This window comes from Sparus aurata, chromosome 8, assembly GCF_900880675.1.
Source record: "Sparus aurata chromosome 8, fSpaAur1.1, whole genome shotgun sequence".
In the NCBI taxonomy this organism is placed as follows: Eukaryota; Metazoa; Chordata; class Actinopteri; order Spariformes; family Sparidae; genus Sparus; species Sparus aurata.
The window spans coordinates 20120229-20146650 of NC_044194.1; the positions used below are offsets into that span (position 1 = coordinate 20120229).

The 26422-nt window shown below is 43.0% G+C and overlaps 1 protein-coding gene across 13 annotated transcripts in view; it reads left to right on the plus strand.

The window, feature by feature from the left end:
- LOC115586414 (unconventional myosin-IXAa-like) overlaps positions 1 to 26422 on the plus strand; it is a 146337-nt gene that overhangs the window by 34632 nt on the left and 85283 nt on the right. For all 13 annotated transcript variants that reach the window (XM_030425440.1, XM_030425444.1, XM_030425448.1 and 10 more), the window contains exon 2: positions 4282 to 5251. In XM_030425440.1, the coding sequence (XP_030281300.1) occupies positions 4349 to 5251 (903 nt within the window). In that variant the 5' untranslated portion in view covers positions 4282 to 4348. The remainder of the gene's footprint in view (positions 1 to 4281; positions 5252 to 26422) is intronic.

Genomic DNA, 26422 nt, shown 5'->3' on the forward strand with positions numbered 1-26422 from the left:
TTCAGCAAATGTCTGTCTCCATATCAATCAATGATAAGAAAAGAGCATGAAAGGCACATATTTGTAGATCTCCCATGTTTTATTTGTACATACTGGTAATTGCAAGTTTCCTGCTGGATCATTTCAAAGTTGATATGACTTTATATGAATTCATATTTATTTTGTTTCTTGCTTAAAATGTGGAACTAATTATTTTCTAAGTATTTCTAAGTATTTTCTAGACACTTTTCATGCAAGATATTAGACAACAGTTGGTAACTTGCTCACTGAAACCCACATTCTCCCACACATACTGTACATTCTCTCCCTTGCTACTGTATCTGTGTCATCCATTCTCACTGTGAAAGCAGCCTGTTTTAGCCCCTGGCGGTTAACATTTTAGCAACCACAGGAGGACTTGACGATGACGGTCATAAGTCACCGTTTTCCAGCTTGACTCGCTGAGTCAGACTGACAGCTGAGGTCAGCCGGCTACAGAGAACCAATGAAGAAGAAGCAACAGGAGAGCTGAATGAAAGCTCGAACAGCTGGTTTCAGTTGATATATATTTATATCAAACCCCCAAAAAAGCCAGCAGGTGGATCATGGTCATACAGGGACTTAAGGAAAAGATGCCCAGACGTAGGAAGTGACAGTGTGGTAGTAAGGAGACAGCTCTCTGTGTTAATCCTGATTAAATGCCCAGCTAATCAGGTTGCTTGAAACAGAAAACTACATGAATGAGAACAACTATTTAGTTTCGGTTGAACACTCTGCAGGTTTAGTTAAAAGGCTCAATCACATCAGCATACAATGATAGTTAAATCAATGTGTTTTAATGGGATTGGCATTCTCTCTTGGGAGTGAAGAACATTTTTCTTGGAACTGTTTGCGTCACATTCAGCTTTGAGGAACTTTGGTGCACACATTTTTACCCCACTGACCATTAGCTGACTGTACTGACAATGCTTACCTTGAAGAGAAAACTACGGTTATAGTTGTTATAGTCTCGTTTTGTCTTTTGTCTTGCACCGTAATCCTCCTAATTTGAAATAGTGAAGTGAAGAGGCAGGTTTCACTTACAGTAACGAGGCAAGACTCGATGGTTCAGTTGTGTCTTTGTGAGCTAGCTGTGTCCGAGATCACTCTTTCACTAGCAACCGAGCTAACTCGCTTGCTAGCTTGCGCCTAACCAACAGTCGCCAACTTTAGACCTAGAAAATGACTGATGAATGCTAGCATCTTTCTGGCTGGATAGTGTCTCTGGATACTTGCCAACAACTGTAATTTGCCGAATAACACTTAGCAGAAAGTGTACTTGCTACAGACACTGACACATCTATTGAAGGCACTGGTAGATAAGTCTACATACGCCCTCAAGTAAAATGGTCGACAGTGAATAGCGAACTATATTATTTCGTACAATATGAAATTTCCCACTAGCAACTGAGCTAACTTGCTTGCTAGCTAGCAGGTGACCAACAGCACAGTCACCAACTGACAACATTTAACTGACACTTAGCAGGCTTTGAGACATAACTGACTACTGCTAGCATCTCTCTGGCTGCGTTAGGGTTTCAGTGAGTGGATGTCTTTTTGTTTTTCTAAGTCATCACACAAGGATGTTTATATTCCTTCGAATAGATTCACACTATTCCACTTGTCATCAGGTTTCAATAATGTGGCTGAAATGCCGCAGAAGACTGCAAACTAGGCGAGTAGACATGCATGTAAACAAAGCTGGATTTTAAGATACTTAGAATTAACTATTTTGTAAATGTTTTATGATGAAGGAAAAACATTCAACACATTGGTTTGAGCTCAATCCACATAATGTGTTTGGGTGACTGAATATATGTAAATAGCCTAACTTTTGTTTGTTTATGAGAAAACTCTGCAGGGGGAGTCTATTGTGCTGATGTGATGTATTTGACCCTTTTATATGTACTCTTGCGTACCGTGGGTCACTGTGGCATTTAACTGGAATGTATCCATCCCATTCCTTTACCAGGTGTTGGCTGTGATGCACAGTTTCATTGTGTGCCAACTGAAGGTGCAGGAAAAAGAGGAAACTGAGCCATTTCCCTCTTGTTTTGGATGTGTAATGTGGGCGTCTTAACTACAGGTGTGGATGCATTTCTGAATCAACACACTCGCATACCGACAGAATTATGATTGGAGGTACGCCTTTTTGTCCGACCTTAAGTGTCGATTCGGCTATTTGTTTTGTGCCTTATTTGTACAAGAAGCACACGAACCCAGCAGGAGCCCACCAGACGGCACAAACGGACCACGATTTCAGACTGTATTTACATTTCTGCATAATAGACTTGAGACTCTGACCCTTCGCCCGTTTGAACAGCTCATTAGTGAATGCATCGGACGTGGGGGATGCATTGTTTCGATTCTCGTGAACGCTCTCTCATCTCCGCCTCTTTCTCAGTTCTGTCGTCTCTGCCTCTGCTCTGTCTTTCATCCCTCACAGTCCACCTCTTTGTGCCGTACAGATACCCAGCTGTCTGTTTCCTCTCTTTCTCTCTCTCTCTCTCTCTCCGTCTCTGTCTGGTGCTGGTGGGCTGCTGCAGACTGCTGTAGGTGGGCAGGATCAGTCCAGACAGCAGGAGGGAGAGACAGGGTTTGTCTGGGGCGCTCAAAGGACGACTGGCTGGCTCATCCTCTCCTTCATGTTCTCTTTTTACATCTATCTAGCACATGCACTCACTGTAGCTCAGAGAGCCATTGAAGGAAATGTTTTTCAACAGAAAAGCAGAAAGGATATTTTGAATTGATGTATTCTTTCTGAGAGCCTCAAAGGCTCAAAGGTACATGGTTTCATTGAAATAACAAGCTCAGTGGGTTGTAAATTGTGTAAATCGTTGTCTATGGTCATTTCATCTTTAAGGGCTTGTCCTGCCTGTTCATTATGGTTCCTAATAAACGGAATAAGCAGAAATTTAACTGGAAGAGACCGAAGAAAATTTAAAAAATGTTAAAATGGTATGCATGTTTGTCTTGATGGTGAATATCCAAAATATAGCCAGACGGAAGCAGAAACGGCAGGAGAGAACCAGCAAAGTATGTCAAAAGAAAATAGGAATAGGTGATTCAGTTTACTGATTCAGAAAAGTAAGATTATTGACAGGATAGAAGAGAAAGCAAGAGGTGGCTTAAAATTGGCAGGGATCAGCTAAGCCTTCATGGTGGTGGTCTTGCTTTTGGCCTACATATATTTAGATTAACGCTTATACTTTAGTGGTTATTCAGTGATGGGTCTATCTTGGAGCTTCATACACAGTGATATTGCGCTTGAGTTTCATGCTACATATAGTCTGGTATTGGCATTCTGTCTGGCAAAACAAAGCTGTCAGTCTTTAGTTCTCATTTTCCGCATTTTGATATCATGCAGCGGAATTTAACGAGCCTCAACTCACAGATCCGACCAGTATTAGAGAGAAATGACAATGACGCGTTCAGATTAGCGGTTACCTTATAATATTCCTCTCAACAAGTAAATTTGCAAAGAACTTCTTCTAAGAATGAGATTTTATCTACTTTACATCAGGAAGGTACACTGATTTTAGCATTAATTGAATGATCAATCACGCGTCATTTTAAACATACGGTATATTAAAGCGTAAAAGTCAGCGTATTTAACTGTAATTTACAGTTTATTTCAACATCACATTTGAAGCTTTGTAGTGTGTGTGTGTGTGTGTGTGTGTGTGCGTGCGCGCGCGTGTGTGCGTGCGTGCGTGCGTGCGTGTAAAGACAGAATGGAGTGCTGTGTTCACTATCAACAGGGAAGTGGTGAATTACACCATTGTGCTCTCATTACAGCCACTTTTGTGTGGAAGGTGGCAGCTGTTAATCTTGGCACACGGATAGAGCCCTTGGATTATCACATGAGTACACATGCACGCACACACGCACAGGGTATGTAGCTCTGATAAGCTGGCCAGTAGCCTTTAAAGTCATGAAGCAGCTACTGTTCCTCATTGTTTTGAATAGCTATCAGTTCTTGTCTCTCTCTTTGACTCCTGCTCCTCTTTGTGGCGTTTCTGATAGTAGTTCCCTTTACGATCCAAAACAGAAAGCCTATTGAGTCGGCCTTCTCTGTCATGGGACAGATGAAATCGCCGTGACTCTACTGACCCTGTTGTGACTCAGTGTACTGGAAATGCCCGAGGCTGCGAGGACATGAACTGATGTCTGAGACAATCATTTCTCATTGAATCCTTGTTGTTCTGTTGCTTTGCAGCCATGTTTAATCTCTCCTCTCTCTCTGTCTCTGTCCTCCTCCAGTTGGGATGTCCTGAGTCAATCCTCTGGGCCCAGAGAGCGGTGTGCTGATGGGACCTGCTGCGCCACCATGAGCTTACAAGATGGCGGCTGCAGCTACGCCAGCAGCGCCAACATGGCCACCGCTAGTGGCAGCATGCGGCGGCGCCTGGAGGACCAGGAGTTCACCCTGCGTGTCTACCCAGGCGCCCTGGCTGAGGGCACCATCTACTGCCCTGTCAGCGCCCGCAAGAACACCACAGCTGCTGAAGCCATTGAGTGCCTCATCGAACGGTTGCACCTGGAGCGTACCAAATGCTACGTGCTGGCCGAGGTGAAGGAGTTCGGTGGGGAGGAATGGATCCTGAACCCTGGCGACTGCCCTGTTCAGCGGATGATGCTGTGGCCAAGGAGTGCCCTGGAAAACCGCAGCGGCTTGTGCAGCGGTGACGACTACCGGTTCCTCCTGCGGGAGAAGAACCTGGATGGATCTATCCATTATGGCGGTAGCCTGCAGATGTGGCTGCGGGTGACTGAGGAGCGTCGGCGCATGGTGGAACGGGGCTTCCTCCCCCAGCCTGCAGGGAGCGACCCTCCGTCTGACCTCTGCGCTCTCCCGGAGCTAACAGAGCGCGCCATTTTGGAAAGCCTTCGTGCACGTTTCCGCCAAGAGAAGATCTACACTTACATTGGGAGTATTCTTATTGTGATTAACCCCTTTCAGTTCCTGCCAGTCTACAATCCCAAATATGTCAAAATGTACGACAACCACAGACTAGGCAAGCTGGAGCCCCACATTTATGCTGTGGCAGATGTGGCGTATCATGCCATGCTACAGCGACGGAAGAACCAGTGCATAGTCATTTCTGGAGAGAGCGGGTCAGGGAAGACCCAAAGCACCAATTTCCTCATTCATCACCTGACTGCACTCAGCCAGAAGGGATTTGCCAGCGGGGTGGAGCAGATCATCCTGGGAGCTGGGCCGGTGTTGGAGGTAAGAAACTCACTTGACAACACCAGCTGTATTGATCAACTGTTATATGGTACTGTTCATATTGGTCTGACGTTTTTGTTTTTTTTGGTAAGCTGTGAAGATGTGAAGAGCAACATCTAGAGATAGATTTGAGATTCACACTCCAAAATCGGCGGTGAATGATGAACGTTCATCTGTATCATATCTGATTATGAACATCTTCGGAGTTGCTGGATGTATTTATAGTATGAGTGCACAGTATCTGACTGCCTGATTTGATTGTACCTCAGCTGAGTCTTATAGCCCTTTTCCAGTGCAGGGACTTTCTGAAAAACCCCTGAACCTTTTCAAGAACCGTGCTGGAAAAAAACCTGCAGTTTGATCCAGAAGGACTTTCAGTTCCATGTCTGTATAGTTCTACAACTCAAAAAGGCTGACAGGAATTTGCACAGAGAAGTTTTATGGACTTGATTTAATTCCTGAGTTCCTGAGTTCCTTAGACAATTTGGAGGAAAACAGCCAACAGTTTTAAACCATGAGGAGCAAAGAACAGTACAAGTTAATTTGAAAAGAAAGTCTAATGTTGATTCTCATTCCCAACTACAGCAATAAACCAATACTGATGCTTTAGTTCCCCCAGGTCGTCAACCACTGGTGCCATACAAATTTGACCTTTAAGAGCGCTCAGGAGCTATCGCAGTATGTCTCTTTAAGGTTCTCTAAACATGTCAACTGTAGACACAGCAAGACTGAGCGTAAAAAAGGCTCAAGTAACGATCAAAGAATGGTCTTGAGACCAAGACTTTTTGTAGTACAATAGGCATGGGCACTCTTTAATTTAGGGCTGAAATATTCTTTTATGAATGCCCTGTGTAGAAAGCCAACAGGGTATATCTCTTCTTACTGTTACAGCCAGCTCAAGACAAGCTGAATGCGATTCATATGTTGTGAATTAGACGCCCTGGTTGTGGAAAGGAAGTGACAAAAGCCTGATGAAATCTGAAGAGAAGTCAGCAGGTTATTTCTCTGGTGTTGGAATGTCAGCTCATGAGATGAGGCATGAAATGGATTATAGAAATGTCCCTCTGAAACTGGAAAGCCTTGACATGTAGGGAAACCTATATTTAGCCTCGGCTTTACCGCATATGACTCTTATATGTATTATTTGACCCAGAAACTGGGTTTTCCACAGTGTCGAATCTCTGCATTGATGGGGGGAAAAAAAACCTAATGGAATGTCGCCTAATCCGCCCTGGATTAAAAATCAATAAAGGATTATGGATTATGGAATTTCATTGGGAATTTCATGTTTTGGAAAGGTCCATTCAAGGACAACATGTTCTCCAGCCTCGTAAATAAGACTGGGTGACCTCCCTGTAGTTTTCTTGCAGCCATTTTGTTCTTGCTTCCTGTCAGGACGTTTTGGTGATTTCATGTCAGCACGCAGCTGTGCATGGTCAGTTGGATATACGTTTTGTCATCTGGAAATCATGAATCACCTTTAGGACCTCCTCGCTGCTTCCGAAGAAGAAACACGTAACTGCAGCTGCGTTCGTGTTTACACTTTGATTACGTAAATATAAATCGTTAAAACCTGCAAAACAGAAGCTGCCTTCATGTGTGACTAGTGCTTCGTACAATGCTATACATCCGAAGAATCTCTTGTACCATTACAAACAAAGGATGTTTTGCATGTGTTGAAAATGACTGGTATTTTGGCTGTGGAGCTTCTCCTCGTTGTTGTGGTTGAACCTGACCACCACAGTTGCACTTCTCTGTGGGTGATGATTTGACAGCAGGTGACTGAATACCTTTCACAGCTCAGATGCCACAGGCGACAGCTCTGGGAGGACCGGAGAGGCTTGTGTTGATAATAACACAGATAGAGGAACATTACTCTCTGAGGAACTAGATACTGCTCGGTGGCTTGTTTGCTGCGTGTGGAGAGCACGACTGCGTCCCACGTTATCACTTCCCCATCAGTCACCTGTCTGGCTGAGGTGTGAGTGCAGAGACCAACAAGCAATGGACAGGAAAACTTTATCTTTGATCTCTTCATCCTGTCTGTTGTTTTCAAGTGACTGATTTTTGCTTGTTTCATGATGAACGTTTCTGTGACATCTATCTTTTATTGCTATCTCTAAGTGTGTTGTCATGATACCATGAAAAATATCAGTGCCATTTTGCAATATTGAGAGCACAAAAGTTTTGGGAGCCAAGAAACAACCCCAGTAAAACCTCAACTTGTTGTTTTTACCATTCAGTTTTTGTACAGACTAAACAAACCAGATATAACTTGCTAATAAGCAAATTTTAGAGGCGCTGGACAGATCAAGGCGAGCTGTTTCCCTCCGTTTCTGGTCTTTGTGCTAGGCTAAGCTAAACGGTTGCTGGCTTGTGATTATTTCACATGATACACAGAATGTATTGCCCTAGATCACCAAAGATATGCAGTTTGAAGGGAAGCAAAAGTAATTAGATTTTCAGAAATAAGAAACAGGAAACAATTTGTAAGTCTTTGCCATAAATGGATGCTTTTATAAATGGGATAATCTGATAATATGACAAAAAAAAGTAACCACACATGCCAAAGTGACTCCATCACTCTGTATTAACTTGTGGCTCTTGTCACCATCCAACAGCTCACACACTACAAACGACCTCTGGCATTAACGGTTTTCCTGTGTGCTGTAGCTTTTCCATTACTCCGGGACAGCTGAACATGACGTCCACCTTTATGCCCTGTTTGCATCCTGTGACCAACAGCTGGATGCGGAGACGTTATAGGCTGCTGTGAATGCATGTTTCTTTCGAGAAGCGGCCCTCTGGGATAAAAAGTTTACTGCCAGCCAAGAAACGAGGCTGCTGAACTGAACCAGCCGAATTCTTTGGTTTCCACAACTTGTAATGCCAATTACAGAACCATTTGCTTCGGTCAGATGCTGCCGCCGCTGCTCTGAAAGTTTGTGAGAGTTTGAATGTTTGCCTGAGGCAGAGTCAGGCTGAAAGTATGGGGTCAGCAGGGTCTTATTAGATGGATTTCAAATGCATGCCAGTTTCAGAGAAGAATTAAAATTCTTTCACTAATCAGAAAGTTGGTGGTACAGTCCCAGGCCCCTGCAGGCAAGATACTGACCCCAGAAATTGCTCCCAGTGGCTGTTTTATCAGTATGTGAGTGCGTATGAATGGCTGTCGCTGCTGATAAGCAGGTGGAACCTTACATGGTAGCCTCTGCCCCCAGTGACTGAATGCTGACTGGTGTTTTAAAGTGTTTACAAAAGCATAATATTAAGTCAGTCCATCCACCATTTCTAGATGGATCGCTTCAGCTCCCCTTTGACTTCCTGTAGGTTTATATTCTGTACACGTAACCCTCATGTAGAATACTTAATAACTGTGATATGATTTCAGAGCTTAAACCTATTTTGACTGCAGGTTATCAGTGAATTATCCACGATTTGAGGATTTTATGTATCTTTAAATGCTGACATTTTTTAAACTCATTTTGTTGTGTACATATTAGTATTTGTATCAGTAAACGGTCAAAAAGTGAGCATTTGATCTCAGGTTTATGGGCATTTGGTCACAGCTTTCTTTGACACAGTTAATCAGTATGTGAAACAAATCCAGACACACCTGAGAACTTATAGATGAGAAGAAGTACAAATGAATATAAACTTGTACACACATTTTCATCATGGTCATGGTTTTATTTGCTTCACAGTTTTGAAAAAAAAACCAAAAACTGGATGTTATGCATTTTCAATAAAAACAACCAAGAGAGAAGCAAAGGAATGTGAGAGATTGAGAGCAAACCGTGGCAAAAGAAAGAACATAAACACTTGGCACATATTTCAAGAAAGCATGGAGAGTTTGTATCAACTGTGAAAGCTCAAACCGTATTTGAGTCAACGAGCAAAGGACACTGAAGCAATCGATGTCCAGACTTTGACATTAACTGAGCTCTGGAACAAAAAAGGAAAAATATCTCTCAGGATGAGCTATGTCTCACTGGCGAGGGAAGCTGCGGTTGGACCTCGATTTGGGAACATTTGTGTAAGTGCCTGTAGACACAGATAAGTCATTCTCTTTGGATTCACTTAAGAAGCTTACTGCCAACCGCATGAATGGAGGGAGGGAGGGGAATCTGCAGGAGAGTGAAATATTATTTTTTAAACCTTGTTCCTTATAAATATTCAGAGTCAATTATTTTAAGTCGTGTGCCTCCCGTACTGTATTTGATTGACAAAATTTAAACATGATAAGCTGATTTTAAACAGCACCGCGGGGTGTGCTTTGAGGCAGAATCCAGAGGGGGATTATTTCCCTCAGTTTAACTCTTAGCAGATAACGCTTCTTTCGTTTCTGTCCATTTCGTTTCTGTCCTCCTTCTTCTTCACCTCTGCATCTCTCGACCTCTCCTCTCCCGTTCGTCCCTCTGTGCTCGATTCCAGCCGAGCAGAGTGGCGATCAGCCCGGCGCTTCACATCGTGTTATGGTGACGTGCAAGGTCAACAGCATTGCAGGCGAAGGCTATTTTAGTCATTCGTTGAGCCAATGTAGAGGACTCTCCCTCCCTCCCACACACCAAGAGGCGCGAGCGAGCGTGTTCACGTGCGCATCGTCACAAAATAAGCTCATCGCAGAAAACTGACAAACTGGCAGCTCCAACTGGCACGAGCATTGATGCATCTCTCAGTCCAAAGTCTTCCTCTTCTGATTTGCTCTTCACTGTTTATTCTTAGTCGTGTCATTTTCTGTAAATAAATGCATAGATTTGTACGAAGAGTTTTGTCTTACTGCCTCGTGTTCTGCTCCAGAAGGCTCAGCTGCTTCCGGCTGCATGATCACTTTAGTTCTAATTAAATTAAGCAACTATTTTTGTAAGTACACTCTGTCTGTTCCAAAACTTTCATGATTTTTTCCCCCGGCGGCAAATATGAGACGATTCAGTGAAGAAATGTAAACATGTATTGATGCTTTAGAGCTGGGGGATATTTTAGTGTCACTCTGTGTTGACTCATAGTGGAATCATGTCGTGACACATATAATCACAGCATTGTCTAATAAGTTTGGCCGAAATTAATAAGCAACAACCCGATCTGATGCATTGTAGCGCTTTTCGCTGCATTAAACATCATGAGAGTATGTTGTACAATCGGGCATAGATTTCCATTTGGGCTACAACTTACAGTTACTTTTACCAGTGCTGTGTCCGTTCAAAACAGCAATATCACGTCTGTTCGATCTCTATGTTTTAAAATCTGAAAGAAAACAACTGATGAGAGAGGCATCCCGTAAATCACGAGTCATCGGCAGCAAACCTGCCAAGCGTGAAGAAGATCTGATGATTGATTCTCAAGATATGTGATTCACATACAGACAGAAAGGGATTCCTTGCATTATCTATTAATTAGTCAAGAGGTTCCCAACGTTTGTGACATCAAGGACCAGACATGAGCTACAATCTTTGCACACATTTGACCCAAATGTGACGTAAACTGTCAGATGTTTTAATTCTCATATTTACACTTTTATATTGAAAGCTTAAATGTTAAACAAAAAATGATTTGCCTCGAGATACCTTATGAAAGGTTGCCATTTCAAAAATATCACAAAACACAATTCACTGTGTTACAAACAGACCTCCGTTGTGAGGATTTGCAGTCTTATGTGATAGAAAACACAATACCATTAAATATCGTTGAAGTTTGGAAAATATGATTGATAACCCTAACCCGAATGATTATCAATCATTATAGTTGCAGTTGAATTTTCTGTCAGTCGATTAATTGACTCATCAGTCACTTATTAATATCCTGATCATTATTTTAGCCGTTATGCACACAAATACTTGTATTAAGCCATAGCATTATTATCCTGGTGCACACAGAGTCACATTTCCCAGCCGTCAACCGGCCCAGTTTATGACAGCGACTTTGCTCTTCTTTCAAGGACACAGTTGTGTGTGTGTGAGTGTGTGTGTCTTAAAGGAGCACTACAACAGTCTCCTTACATTAAAGCAGTGAGCTGACTCACTGTGACCGAGCACATAGAGCTTTATTGTCCTGACTGTCGACCCTTAGCTCTTGACAGACACGTCGGCCACTGCAGGGATCAGTCTTGTGACCTTTTGGCTACAGTGCATCCTTTGTAGCCGCTGGACCGCCGTGTGATCAGAAATGCAGCAGTTGAGCCACATGGCAAACGGTGACCATCAGCATTACATCATACCGGCGGTACCATCAATGATTTTCTGTATGCTCTGATGGCGCGCTGGAATCATTTCTTGTCATGAAAAAGCCTCTAATAACGTGCCGCAGATGGCCAGTAACTGTAGCGGTGTGTAATCTGAGCTGCGTCCAGAGCCAGGCGACAGGGTAGATATGACTGTACAGCAGGATAGCGCTGACGGTAAGACAGCTGGCAGGCTGATGGGAAGGACTCGGCCTCTGTGGTTTGTGTCTGGTAGTCTGATGGCAGTCAGATGATCTCAGATGCTCTTTTTTTGTCCCCGGCCTTCCACACTGCATCCTATTGTGTTACACACAACTAGATATATACACCAGGGGAAATTTGACTATTATGTGTTTGTGTTATTCAAGACTTTAGGAACTTTATTGTGCAGAGATTTGTGTTTGCATATTTTTCAATTTTAAGGATAACTTTTGTCTTTGACATGTTTTCAATAAATCCCATTAGAGGAGCAGAACCAACTATGATCTCACTCTGCTAATAAGTATTGATTAAGTGGCCGAAGCCTCATTTACTGTAGTCCTCATCTGTGCCATAGAGCTCCATTGTTGTCAATAAAGCACATCCATGAGCCGTATTAAGAGCTTGAGGTGTGGCCAGTTCTCCGTCCGGAAAACCATTATACAATTTCAGAAGAAGAGGGTACATCAAGACGACATAATTAAAAGAGCGCCAGTCCAACCTTAAACGGTATTTCATGTTTTAATGTGAGAGGGCTTACGTCAGACTGAGACATGTCAAGCAGAAGTTTCAGTCGGAGTGGAAGCGGCTCATCGGTCATTTAGGTTTAGTGTTTGCTACGTGACCGCCGGGTTCCTTCATTACTATTAAAATTTAGCTGTAGATTATTTTGACTCAGTGCTTCAAACACTGTCCTGCTGCTGTGAATGTTTGTCCAAGCACCAAATATGGATCAATCCGCCATTGAAAGATGTCCCCAATAAATGTGCCATTCACTCCAGATTGAGAAACCTTTAGTTGGCTAGTTAGCAGTTAGCTTTTTTAAAAAAGATTGAAACTATACATTCATGATGAATTGAAAATTGAAACAATAAGCAAAATGAATAACTGGGAAGGCTGCAAAGTATTGAGGGACTGTCACACGTTGTTGCGCGGAATATCCCACAATATGCTTCAGTTTCCTCTTTCTTAAAAATACACGGTTTCGCTAAATACCACTTTTCACTGGTCATGCAGAGTGTTTGCAGAGAATGGTGTTTGGCGAGTCAGTAACATTCTGTGAGTATTAGAACTAGCTGGTGACAACTACAGATGTTTGGATACCATTTTTTTCTTCCCATTACCAATTTAGATGCCAGAACTGTGTGTCTTTGCCAATGGCGAGTACCCATCCGATACCAGTGCATTTTTTAAAACATGTATAATTTTCAACAGCTGCATAGGACAAATGCAAGTGAGCTGACATTTGCCTGAAGTTACACAGGTTGCTTGACATTAATTCAGGTGTACGGGACGATGCTGGGAAGAAGCAGGGTCCAGTTTCAGGGCTGATCAATTATGTGATATCACATCGGTGCATAGTCTTACATACTTGGTGAAACCCGATCAAGCATTTCATGCTCTATTGGAGGCATTTCCGATGCTGGTATCAGAACAACATTAATAATCACCCCTTGTTGTCGTTGTATGCTTGTGACAGTCAGCCTGCATGAGACAAGGCTGGAATTTATTGTAGAATCAACACAGCAGTCCTTCAGATACAAACTTCACCAGCTGTTTCTCTTCAGGTCTTCATGATGCTTTAGTCCCTCAGAAGCCCTGTATACTGTAGCTCAAACAGCTCGGGCTGTATGTAGTGAAAATACAGAGTTTTGACATCATGCTGGATCAACAACAATAAAAAGAGACGACTAAATCATCAAGGGGAGATGAATCAGACGGAAAAGACATTTACTTCATCCTTGTTTCTGATGTAAGCTGGACAGACGTCCACACAGACTCATAAATTTGAACAAAAAATGATCAGTTTGTCCTGAAGTCTTGTGCTCTGCATGAGATGCAGATATTACAGTCACATTACAGTATTTTTCAGTACACACGTTCAATAAATTCAAGGACATTCTGGAAGGTCACACAGCTGTTGATGGAAATGTTGGCAGCAGTTGACTTGACAAGATTTTCTATCCAGAAGGAGCTTTTTTTCTTTCTTTTTTTTTCTGGTAGTTCACCTCAGTGAGCTGGCAACTGGCCTGCAGTGTCAGTTTTCCAGTAAACGCTGGAAAAATCCTAAATCCAAATGACCCTGAAGTAAAGATTTGGATCTTTTTTGAACAGTGGAAGCAGCTCTTCCCTGACGTGACTAAAGGTGAACTTTGCATCCGCGCCTCAAATCCTCCTGAAGGCCGACTGAGGCTTTGAGAGTGACCCCAGCTGTGTGGTGCTGCGTCTGGGGGCAGACGGGCCGAGGGCTCCTGGTGGGCCAGATTACAGCCTGCCTTTGTTCTGGTGGTGTGGCCGGCAGACCTGCCCGCCCGCTGCATTAGTAGCCGAGCAGACCCCTCCTTTCACCAGATGGTTCCCATCCAGATGTCCCCCCTGCTCTTAACCAGGCCCCCAGGGACGAGACCTGTCTCCTGTGGCTGATAGATGGCTCCAGGTAGTGCCTCCTCGGCCCCCTGGTTTTAGAACCGTGTGTTCAAAGGCCTGTGTATCGTTAGGCGTGTGAGAAGCTGCCCAGCCCTCTTATCCAGCACCACAGACCCGAGGATTGGATACAGCTACTCATTTTAAATCTTTAAATCCTGTGTCGCCTCTGCATATAGACGCAGTTTCTGTACAGCAGCAGCACCAGTGCCGCTGTGTGTGAACCCAGTGAACCTGACAGACCAAATGCAAAACCTCTGCAGCCCGTGACAAGGCGGGCAGTTTGGCAGAGAAAGCATGCATTACAGCACCTATGCTCGAGGCATTTGTGTGTTGTAGGGTAGCTGCTTTTCTTCCTGCTTGAATGAGGGCAACGCCGCTCTGTATGTGTGTGTTTTTGTGTGTGTGTGTGTGTGTGCCGTACTAACCTCTGTGGTGCCTGTCAGAACGTGTTAGCAGCAGCTCTCCCAGCAGCAGGGGAATGGGAGACGTTCTGTGTGTCCTTGCTCTTTAAATCGCAATGAGACATCCAAAAGCTCTCTGTGATCAGGCTGGTTTTTACTGTACAGCACTTTACACTGTGGCTCTGCCTCCCTCGGTGAATGGTCACTGCAGCTCTCATTCATCTTTTGGGGATGCTAGTTTTAACATGGCTGTTGGACTGGAGAAGCTATTAATAATTGAGTCCCGGTAGAATGATGATCAAAGCTCTATTTCTGGGTAAAACATCCCACTTTTGAACTCTCGTACTTCCTCTCCAGACTGCTTTAAACCCTGGCTTTCCTCAGAACGAGTCTCGCTTATATTACATGTGGCTTACCAATAGCCGCTGCCCTTACCTCAGAGAGCCGCGCTCCGGCCAGCTACCGTGGCTGTGTGTTGGCTAATCACGTAGCCCACCTCAGGCCCTCCGTGTTCCCGTTAGCACGTCCATCCCTATAATCCGTATCCTCTGGGCTGCGAGCGTTCTTCGATGCGCTCCCAAACATCTGTTTGCTGGATTATCCCCACCTCCTCGACATTCGGCCTTTCTCTGGAGCATTCTTGCTTTCCTCTCTCAGGAAGCTCAGTGCAGTGTACATTCATCCCCACAGACAGCTGTACACAGTGTTCTCAAGTCCTGCATGCTCGTATAGTTGACCTGGATGAGGTTCAGCGTGATGCCAGTGGCCAAGTTTTCTGCTCCTGCTGCTCTTTTCTGCATCAAACACTTTTCCTTTACTTTTGTTTCAGTCTTAACTTCTTAGTCTGTCTGTTGTTTATGTCTGATATGATCACAGCTTCTTTGAGCAACCTTTAGTGGTTCCCTCATGTGTAAACTGCTGTCTCTTAGTTGAGTCTTCAAGCGCCGTGTTCCCAACACTCATCCAAAATAAAGTGTCCGTTCAGATGCATTCATGTTGTTGTGAAAGCAAAAAATGAATGGAAATAACACGCAGCTAATTTCTCCTGTACCCCTTTTCGAACCACAGTGAACAGTGAAGTGCTGGTTCAAAGGTCAGTTCAAGCTGTAAACCACTGAAGAGCCGTTCTGCTTTTCCACTGTATACGTCTTCAATTTGCTTACAACAACTGTGGTGCTCTGGAACAAATTTGATGACATTGACTCTTTCCAAGTGCTGCTCCTGGCTTTGCACGCCTACATTGGCATCCAAACATGACTGGTGCTCCGACAACTGCTACTCCGATTAGTGAAAATTGCGCAAATCTTTTGTTTATTCTTCCCGTGGATAAGTCAGAAGACACTACACTAGCTCTGGTTGTTAAAAGTGGTGGTCACAGTCATGATCGCCCCGCCTCCAGCCCCTGGTGTGAGCCGTTCTTTGTTCTAGACTTTTAGTCTGTGTTAGTACCACTCTGGAATCAAAACGCAAAGAACTGGTTCCAGAGAAATAAGTGGCACTGAACCAGCACCTGAACCACCTTGGTCTAAGAAGGGTAACATTCAAGTATTGACCAATTGTTGTCATTTAAACCTGGAGGATGGATCCGGGCCCATAATAGAACTTTTGGTTTGGATCCAGATACAGGGACAAAATCAGGATTTTTTTCCCTCATTGTCTTTGACACTATGAGATTTTCACCATTGTCATTAGTTTCTCAGGGAATAATACATAGATCTTGGTGGTATCAAAGTGTGGGTACAAAAGGGGCCTGTGGGGCCTTGGCCGAGGTATGCACTCTACTGAATGCAGTTCTAGTTTTGGAATGATGTTGCATTCATTCAGTGTTACTGTTCAAAAGAAAAAGACATGTTTTACTTGATCATGAAGCTTAATACCAATGTGGAAATCTAGCTTATCCTGCTTTATTATACTAAGTACGAAGAAGTTTTAAAACGATTTTGGCAGTGATTATTAAACGATTATTGTGCTCCAGTCAAGTGAGCTGAAATGTGACCCTCTCCTCCTCTTTGGCCTCCGAAGCAGCTCACGACAGGAACAGCATGGATGGACGACTATCTTGTTTCGATAATCATTAGAAGCCAAAATCCTAATATCGATGGCTCACTCCTGCTTAAAGTTGAATTAAAGGAGTCATCACCCGGAAATCGCAATTTCTCTCGCTAAATCATGCATATTGGTGTTGGACCTCTGTTGAAACTTGCCTGAAAAGCTGGAGTCTGAAAGTGGCTTATTTTTTTTGCTTTGGCTCTTTTTCCGAACAGGAATAGCGCACAATAGTGCGCGTTCCTAAAGCACGAGATTTTGACTCTGCTCCTGTGGTGACGTTACCACAGGAGGCTACTTGCATAAGCATCGGCTCACAGCCGTCCTCAGCCAGACTTTCTGAGTGAGCACGCCGAATCTGCCTATTTCTCTGTCATTTTCACGCCATACATCGTCACCGCCAGCATTAAAACTCAGGTCTTACATGTAAAACACGAGTGTGAAAAGTAAGACGGAAAAAAAAAGAATTTACCATTCAGAGACATCCTGCTGTAAACGTGTCTCTTCCACCGTCTCTGCCTCTTCACTCTCCCGTTCGGTTTCCGACTCCGGCTTGTACATAAATGCCTGAATTCCGTAAGGTTTCGTCATTTAGTGTGTGCGCCATGACAGCGGGCTGTTTATGTTTTGGAGTCTGTGTGTGCATGCAGGCTCGCCCCCCATTCCGGCTCTGTCCTTCCTGCGGCCAATCAACGCGCGCCTCATTACATATTAATACAATGCACATCCGGACCGGTCAAAACCTCGCGCATAATCTCACGTGAGAAAGTCGCGGTATGAAAAAGTGTCAGAAGAAGCTCTATGTTTGATTTAAAAAAAAAAAAATCTAATAAGTTTTAAGAATTGATCCAAAGCGATCCAAGAGGGACTGGATATGTTAAAAACCAGGTGATGACTCCTTTAAGCATGATAAGCTTCTGGCCTATGGGTATTACATCTTTGGTGTATAAAATGTGTCCTGTTGTTCAATCCTGAATACATGTGATATCTTTTAAAACAGTGACTGACCTCAACATCGGGAGTAATGTGCTCTCTTTCCTCTAGAGCCACGTTAATCCGTCTTCATGTCACTTCTTCTGTATTGCTGACTCCACTCGACTCTACTTAGCCAGTTTAGCGAGAGGCTCGCGACAGGAAATTGATTGTCCGAATGGGCCTGATTCAATCTGAGGATGCTTACGTGGTGTCAGAGCAATCAGACACGGATGAGATTACAGACATTAGGAGTCACGGTCGGACACAAGGCCATCTGGGATGATGAGAGCAATTGAGCAAACTAGATCTGTGTTAGTGATGTCGCCTGTTTGAACCTGTTAACTAGACTGTCATCCGTCAAATAGAATCTAATTAAGCACCCACCGGCTGTCAAAAAATGAAAGGGTTGTCTCTTTTCATTTTTCATCTTTAAAGTGTTTGTTTAGAATTTCATTTTCGTTCCTAGAAAGTTCTCAGTATTTGAATTTACGTCTGTCCTGGTTTCTGTCTTTCTCATTTGGTCTGTAACGCACAAATAGCCAGCATGTTTCTCATTACCTTTTCTCTCTGTATTCTGCGGTCATGAGCCAACCTTTGAAGAGTTATTTTAAGTTTCTAAAGAAAACAAATTCTGCTTTTGTTTGTGAGTTTCTGGGGAAGGTTTGCCTCAGACTAATTGGTAGCCTTGGTGCATGACAGCGGCATAGTGTTGCGCAGGGAGATTTCAGAAATTCAAATAACATTTTCCAAAAATGGGTGTGCATCACATGTGGGAGTTTGAAAGCCAGATCCATACTGTAAATAGCATTTTCAAAACACAGTTACAAAGCACTTTACAAAAGCGAGGAGAGGTGTGTACAAATCAGTCATGTTTCACTATTTTTATTTTCAGCATTTAGTCTTTAAGATTACTTCCCCCAGGAAGCTTCTCTGATTAATGACTGGAAAGTAAACATATAATGTGATGGATCAGTAAATCATCTCATTCAGACACATACTCATATGTACGCTAAATATACTGCAGGAGAAAGCAGCTGCTTAGCTTAGCATCTAAGCACCTAGCTTAGGCATTCAATTGAGACTCCAGCCAAGAAATAGTCCACCAAATAACCCCACGATGAAACCACAATGTGTTTTAGGTGATGTTTGAATTAATGAGCATTAGAGGTACTGGAATGAATAATTCTGTATACTATATTTACTGACATAAGAATGGTGTCAACTCTTGGAAATTAAGCAAATAAGTAGGGTGTATTTGAAGCTTAGAGCCAGACTGATGAACTGCAACTTCATGGTTGGAAAATAATCTGGGAGCTTTTTGTTGCTCCTTTCTTTCCTTCATGTAATTTCTCCACTGTCGCTAATCAATTCAGGCATTAAACAATTGCTCAGATGTCTACATATTTCCCAAAAGGTTGAAATCTTCCTTTAACCAGAATGGCAATCAGTCGAGTGCATACCTCCGTCCAGGCCCAGCAGTACCCTTGTGCACTCAGTCATAGATTCCAGACACCTTAACACGGCTGTGTTTTTTAATCACGATCCAAGCTTAATTCCCCTTTCTCGCACTGTTAAAGAGAGTGAGACTAAGACCCGTAAACCATCCAAGTTTCATGGAAATCCATCGAGTAGTATTTGTGTAATCCTGCTGAGAAACCAACCAACAAAACAAACTGACACGGGTAAAAACACAACATGTTGTGAGGAGGTAATAAGTCTAATAGTATATACAATGAAAATGAGATACATCTTCTGACGTTTGCGTAGATGCTTGTGACTGCAGATGTGGTGGAGGAAGAGGTGCCTCCGTTATAAAACACTGGGAAAAACCTTGATCTTTCCTTTTGGGTTCTTGTTTATCACTTAGATCTGAAACCTTGACTACATTTAAATTTCCTGTAATACAACAACAGGGGTGACAGTTGAGCTACAACTGCAAAGATACCTGTCGCTGTTTTGTTTGAACTTGAAACTCCAGTTTGGATGATTTGCATTGAATGATGGCAGTTATAGCTAAGAGCAAAAGCCCAATTTTAAAAGCAGCTCCAAGGGTTTTAAAAGGTATGAGGACATTAGCATTTTCTCAACCTACTGCTACAGCAAAAAATAAAGTTTAAACTCTCGCAGAAGCCACAGGGAGTTCCTTTCTCGCAGCCACAAGAAAGAAAATCCTTGTTAATGGACTCCATGACATTTAGACTGACTTATAGCCAATCAGAGCTCTAATGATCGGGTTGTCTGTCCTAGCAGGAGGCTTTATTATGTTTAGCATGCCACTTGATTCTGCACAACGTCCTGAGGCAAAAGAAATCCAGAGATACACGGACACACCTCAAGTTGGAACATACTTAAATCATCAAATGTAGAAAAAAAAATTACTCACATCCATCAATCTGATAATAGCTGAGGTATTTCTGTCAACAAAACAAGTCTCTCTTCAGTCCCTGGAAGTCTGACTAATCTGTTTTATCAGTAGAAAGTAGTTTCTGTGAAAGCTATTTACAGCGAGCTCTAGTTATAAAGAAAGAGTGGGAATTGTAACTCTGCTTGTAGTCAAACTGCACACTCTGTTCAGATGGATTTGGCCCAGCTGCTGTGTGAGTTGTGTAATGTCATCAGCGGCGTGTACTAAGCCCACGCTGGTTTGCATTTGTCTGTTTGTGAGCATCTTTGTGCGTCTCCATGAGTATCTGGATCACTGAAAAGCGCTCCAGACAATAGACGCCCAAATCACTGTCTTTGTGCTGTTCCACAAAACATAACTTTACACACGAAAGCCTCATCCGTCAGGTTTCAACAGGTCCCATTGAAATAAAGCTGCGACCGAATGAAGTACGGTCACGTTCGGTCTAGTCACTGAAAGCAAAGCTGGCTGTCGAGGCTGAATGAATGATGGATGGCATGAATGGTGCAGATGTGCCATTGAGAGCGGCCTGCCGAGTGCAAGAGTGGGTGGGTGAATGAAAAGGCCGGGAGTGGCGGGTGGAAGTTTGAACATGTTCCCAGAATAGCTGCTGTTCCCAGACTGTGGCTGACAGGTGATGCTTTGGTTCAGTTTGTCATTTGGCTGTACGCACACCTGTTTCTCTACCACTGCTGCATTATATTCAAGACTGACGAAGCCGAGCATGTGAGTGTTTTCATCAGCATCTTAGCTCGTAGCAGAAGATAGTATTTACAACCTTCCTCTTTCCTTCATGTCCCGGCCTTCACTTACTGAACCATCTGTACTTGCGGGTCACAGAATAATGCAAAATGAAAAGTCTCATCCCAACAGCTTGGACCGATTCTGTTTGTTCTTCCAAAAAAGAAAAGTTAAGAAACCCCGATGAGTTTTTTTTGTCTTGATTATTTGCCATATTGTCCTTACCACACTCTGTTGGCTCTGTTCTGATATAAATCCTGTTCTCTGCTGGTGCAATGACCCGTTTTCCCCATGGGGATCATTAAAGTTTCATTTAATCTAATAGACCGTAACAGCACAGTTGACTGATGCTGCTGCTGCTGCTGCCATAAACTGTGGTAATGTACAGTAGTAGGATGTGGCAGCTGCGGAAGTTGTCTTTCTTTTTTCAGAATCACAGGGAAAATCTTGCAATCTGTAGTTTGAAGGAAATCAGAGTTGTGTGTTACACAAAATGTGATTAATTCACTGTGCAGTTAGACGCGGGACAGACCACGGTTCATCTGATGTTGCTGTGTTGGTGTTGTTTTCTAGAACATCATAATTAACGTTGCTCCAGGACCATCACTTCAACTTGCAAAACAGCAACAGAGATTGTCAAACTGTCATAGCTAAATAGGTTCAATAGGACTCTGTTCCAGGAGACTAGTGTTGGTATCCTTTTTGGATCATATTGTTGTGCTGTTTACTTACTATTTCCTGCTTTTTACCGCTTTTCTGTCACAATTTTGTTTCGGCAACAAAAACGCTCATTGTTTGAGCTCAAATGGACTAAATATCACAATATTAATAATGTGTTCGAAAGGATAACTTGTCCCCTGCATTTAGCCTTTTTCCTGAGTTGCAGAGCTATGACATTACAAAAATGTGATTCTTCAGTTGCATTGACAGTTCTGGAGCAACATTGATAATGATGCTGTAAGAACAACACAAACACGGAATATTTGGTCACATGCGTTCTAGGTTTGTAAACAAGTTGGGAACACAACATTGACATATTATCACCTTTGAAATTGGGAAAAGCATGAGAAAACAATTTCTTATTCCCACATCCAGCAGTTACAGACTAACCTAATTCACCTGGAGTCCATAGGTCCAATATTCACTCTCTTTTAGCTGTTTTTGGTCTCTATTAACTCCTGAGGAAAAATATCTGTCTCTATAGGTGCTTGTAGAAATCTGCACGCGGTGGCTCAAGGCCATGCTACAAAAGCAGTGAGAGTGAGACAAAACAGTCATGTTGTTGGTTGGAAAGCTAAACAATGATCTCAAAGTTATGACGCTTTACATTTTATTTACAACCTGAATAATTTTTTGTTTCTGATAAAATATGCCTCCTTAAAGTTGGCAATTCTTATAATCAGTAAAGCGGTCGGGATTCAAACATCATGTTGTCAGTCCAGTCATCGTGTCTTTTCTCAGCTGGATCATGTTACACAGAGCAGCACAGTATAACAGCATGGCAGGCTATAAACCTGTCAAAATCAACAAACTGCAGAGCTGTGATGGAAAGAGAGAGCAGCGTGATGTATGTGCTGTTTCGCCAGCCTCATTTCTGCTCACTGCTTTGAAGCTCCTGCTAACAATGCTAGCAGCATCCTGGATGATTATCGAGAGCACTCAAATGTGAGTCTCACGAGTAAAACCAGAGACTTGATATAGCATATCTGGGCAGAGGTCATAATTAATATGATATTTGTCATAATTCAGTATCGATATTGAATATCTGAACGACTGCTATCCCCAGCGAAAAAGTATGGCCAAACTGGCAACTCAGAGTCTATTATTAGTTTTAATTGAATCCTCAGTTTCATGTTATGAAAGGCTTATTTGAAAATAAAAACAAAGACGCACTTCCCTAACATGTGAGTCATATTTGTCTGTTTCTTTGCAGCAAAGCAGGAAGTAGATTGCCAGGATTTCTGTAATAATATAATAAATAAGTGGTCTACAGCATGTGCATGTTGCTTGAGCCAAGTCCGATCATGTCTTTGCAGTAAAACCTTCTAAAATGGGTAAAACTGCATGAAACACGTCGGTGCTGTACAGTATGTTCTGTTCTGCTGTATCACTGCAGCCACTCGCTGTGTCTTCCCCCTGATGCAACAGCCCTGCAGAGAGAAGATGAAAGCGCTCTGTTGCAGCACCCTGCCTGCCTGCCTTCATCTTCTCTCCATCCCACCCATCCACCCCACTACAGCACCAGGGGCACATTGAGGGGGAGGGCGGGAGATAAAAAGGAAAAAGGGGAAGGATAGCACAGAAAGAGGAGAGTGAAGAAAGAAGGGGGGAGGAGGAGGGAGATGAGACGAGGGGGATGAAATCCTCACTTAAATAATAGAGAGCGGGAGAGTCATTTTCAAGCGAGCACGCTCCCAAGTGTCCCAGTTTCTGGGGTTTAGTGAAATCGAGATGAGGCTGGCAATGCCAACAGATTTCACTCTTCCTGGAGGTCGTCCCCGCCGTCCTCAGGAGTGAAGCAGAGCAGCAGAGACGCCTTTTCTCCGGGCGAAAGCGATTCTCCTGCCATATCGGCTCGCCTCCCACCCCCCTCAGCAGCATGTTCACCTTGTAAACAAACAACATGAAGTAGTGTCTGGGTGCCTTCGGTGCTCTGACTTTTGTAAAGATCCTTTTTAAAGGTGTTTAATAGTTCAGGTCTGCTGCAGTCTGCACCGTTTATCACTTCCTCCCAGTAAACACAAAACAAACCTGGTTACACTCACAGCACTCCAGGGCCAAAGGTCAAGGAGGAGCTCACTCAGTCAGCGGGATGTGCAAAAATGTGCAGCGTGGTCATTTAATGCAGAAATTCCACATGAGTAAATACTGAGGGATCCCGCTAAGGCTGAAGGATTTGGCAAATTATATTGCAAATGGGACATGACTAACCATTTTAGTGGTTATGATATTTTTTTAATTTAATTTCACTGACAAAAAATTATAAATATCATTAGTAGGTCAGTGCTTCTTTTACAATGGTATGTAGCGGACATATCGCTTTTAAACAAAAAAAGTGTTTGAAAAAAGTTGAATCCACAGATCATTTAAGATCTGACTAATCCTTACGTCAATTTCCTTAACAAAGACGTGACAGAAGGTGTGAACAGCCTTTTCTCTTCAATGATGATCAGAAGTTTTTGATGAATCTATGCAGAGCTGTCGTGGTGATGGAATTTCCCCTGCAGTGATTCAGAGCAGCTCAACAGCACATTGCGCCTCGTCAGCCTCGCTGCTCTTGGATGCAGGTTTTTCATATTGCCTTGTGTAATTTGACCGCAGCCCGTTTTATCATGCAACCAGAGCAGCGGACATGTTTGTGCCTAAAAAACGCAATCCAATCACCAGAATAAATGTATGTTTATGCAAAACCACAGATAACTTCAAACTTTTAGGTTCAATTCCTTCTTTTTGTCTCTCTATTCTCTGGTTGAGTTTAGGAACAAAACCCCCTTGGTCAGGGTCAGGAAAACACAACGCTTTGGCTTAAAATACCTTTTTTGTTTTGCGTCTCGCCACAGACAGCCTGTGTGACACTTACAAATGTTTAACAGCAGACTTGAACGTAACGGTAATGTGCTGCTTTGAACTGTATAAAAGTTGCAGTAAAAAATTTTTTTAAAAAGCTACAGCAGATTACTTCCAAGAATCTGAGTATTTGTGTACGTGTAAGCATTTTCAGTGTGTCTTAATGCAAAGGTATCTTCCAACGGTCGAGTCAAAAATATGTTCAGTTTGAGTGTTATCACAGATTGTGTTTCTGTAGCTGTGGCATGTTGTGTGTTGGACGACTCACGCCTGTTGCCTCCTCTGCGACATCCATCTTATCATGCTCATGCTTGTTTACTGTGTGAAGATAAACACTGATGTGACGCTGCTATCGCTGCACCATCACGTCTCGGCTGTTTGTTAACAGCCGTTTGGATGTTCCTGTGGCACAGCTGTTGTTTTTATGGTGAATTGTGGACGAGCAGTTTGTTGTGAGGATCCAAGGGTTTTTGCATGGTGTGTGTGTGTGTGTTTGTGTGTGTGTGTGTGTAGTAAGTGTGCGTTGGTTTTGGGATTACATGCGGTGAGTGCTCCAGTGGCCCGTTGCACTGTTCAGATTGGCGGCATGCATTTTTGCGGCATCGGTGGCTGCGGCCTGGTGTAAAAATAGATCTTGTGCAGCATCGACCTGAAGCCTGAAACACATCAGGTCAGAGAACAGATAAGATAGAGAGGAGAAGTGAATGACAAGGAAGATAATGGAGCCTGGATTGGAAGAGAGGTAGAAGTGGAGCCAGCCAAAAAAGGAGAAAGGAAAGGGAGAACGAGAGCGGTAGAGCAGCCTATTATTAGCAAAACTTGAGAGGTAAGGAGGGAAGAAGAAGTAATGAATGGCTGCTCAGTTTCCAGAGAAAATCTCTGGCTAATTTTCAGATAGATTAAAAGGAAATAGTTCAGTCTCACAGGAAGACAAGAGTGTCTCTCTTTTAGTTGCTTCACCTCCTTCCGACGTTTCCTTCCCCGGCAGACAGAGATAAGAGAGGAGGAAATGCCATCCTCCTTTATTGAATTAGCTCACCAAATCCACTGTTCATACAGAGCTCTAATTCAACTTCCCCGCTCTTGCTTCCCCTGGCACTTTGGTAACACAATATCCTATCCATGAGCAGAGAGATCGGATGATAACTCCACAAGAATGGACATTTTGGCTCCTAACCCGTTTACAGAGTTATGACCAGTAAGGTGACTCTCAGTTAAAGCTGGAGATATTTATTTGTGTTTGTGGCCAAAGTGAAATATGGTTTGGACATGGAAACGGCCAAAACTGGAAACTGGACTTGTTGGCCAAAATATCTCTAAATCCAAAATGTTTATCTCATAAATCTGAAAGCTGTGTTTTTGAAGAGGAGGTGAGCTCTCCTCCAGAGAGATAAGAGAGCAGTATGGAGAGCTTCACATTTGAAAGTTGCTATTTCTAGCTAATTTCTTTAGCCACCCTGACAGCATGGATTTACAGATTGCAATATTGACCGGTCGGTCGGTTGGTCGGTCTATCACTTGAAAATTTTTCTCCAACTAGGGGATGACTTACCACGAAATCTGGCAGAGTGATGTGAGTCTGTGTGATTTAAGTTTCTGGGTGTTGAAGTGAGGTTTCAAAGATAGAGAGTGACTCTGCTGTTCTGTCTGAAGTGGGGCTCTTTCCCTCTCATAATTTTTTACCTTTGAGACACAACAGTCCCAACATGATTGATGAGGTTCTCTGTACCTCTCTGTCTCCATCTCTGTCTATTAAACAGACCTTTTTAATGTGTCCTTATCTGTTTGCAAAAGTGCGTCATGATTCCTTTAATGATTCCTCTGTGTCTTTTCCTCATTACTTACCTGGATGTGTGCTGCATGCATTGAGAAAGCCATATCGTAGATGGTTGTAGAGTGGAAATTTGCAGCACAGTGTCAGCTGCTTCCAAGGTTGAAGATAAAAGGAAGAAGTCTAAATAGGTCAAAACTCCCAACACTGTTTTAAATAAAGAACAACTTTATTGTCAGAGCAGTCGGTTTTTATCAAGATTGTGATACTACAACAGTTCACCGGTTTCAACTTATGCAACAATTCAACACATGTACATACAAGCACAGATTCCTGTTGGATTTCTTGGTAATGCAAACACTTTATTTTTACTGTTTACCTCACAATTGATGCAATGAAAGATTCACCTGTGTCCGTGTTGAAC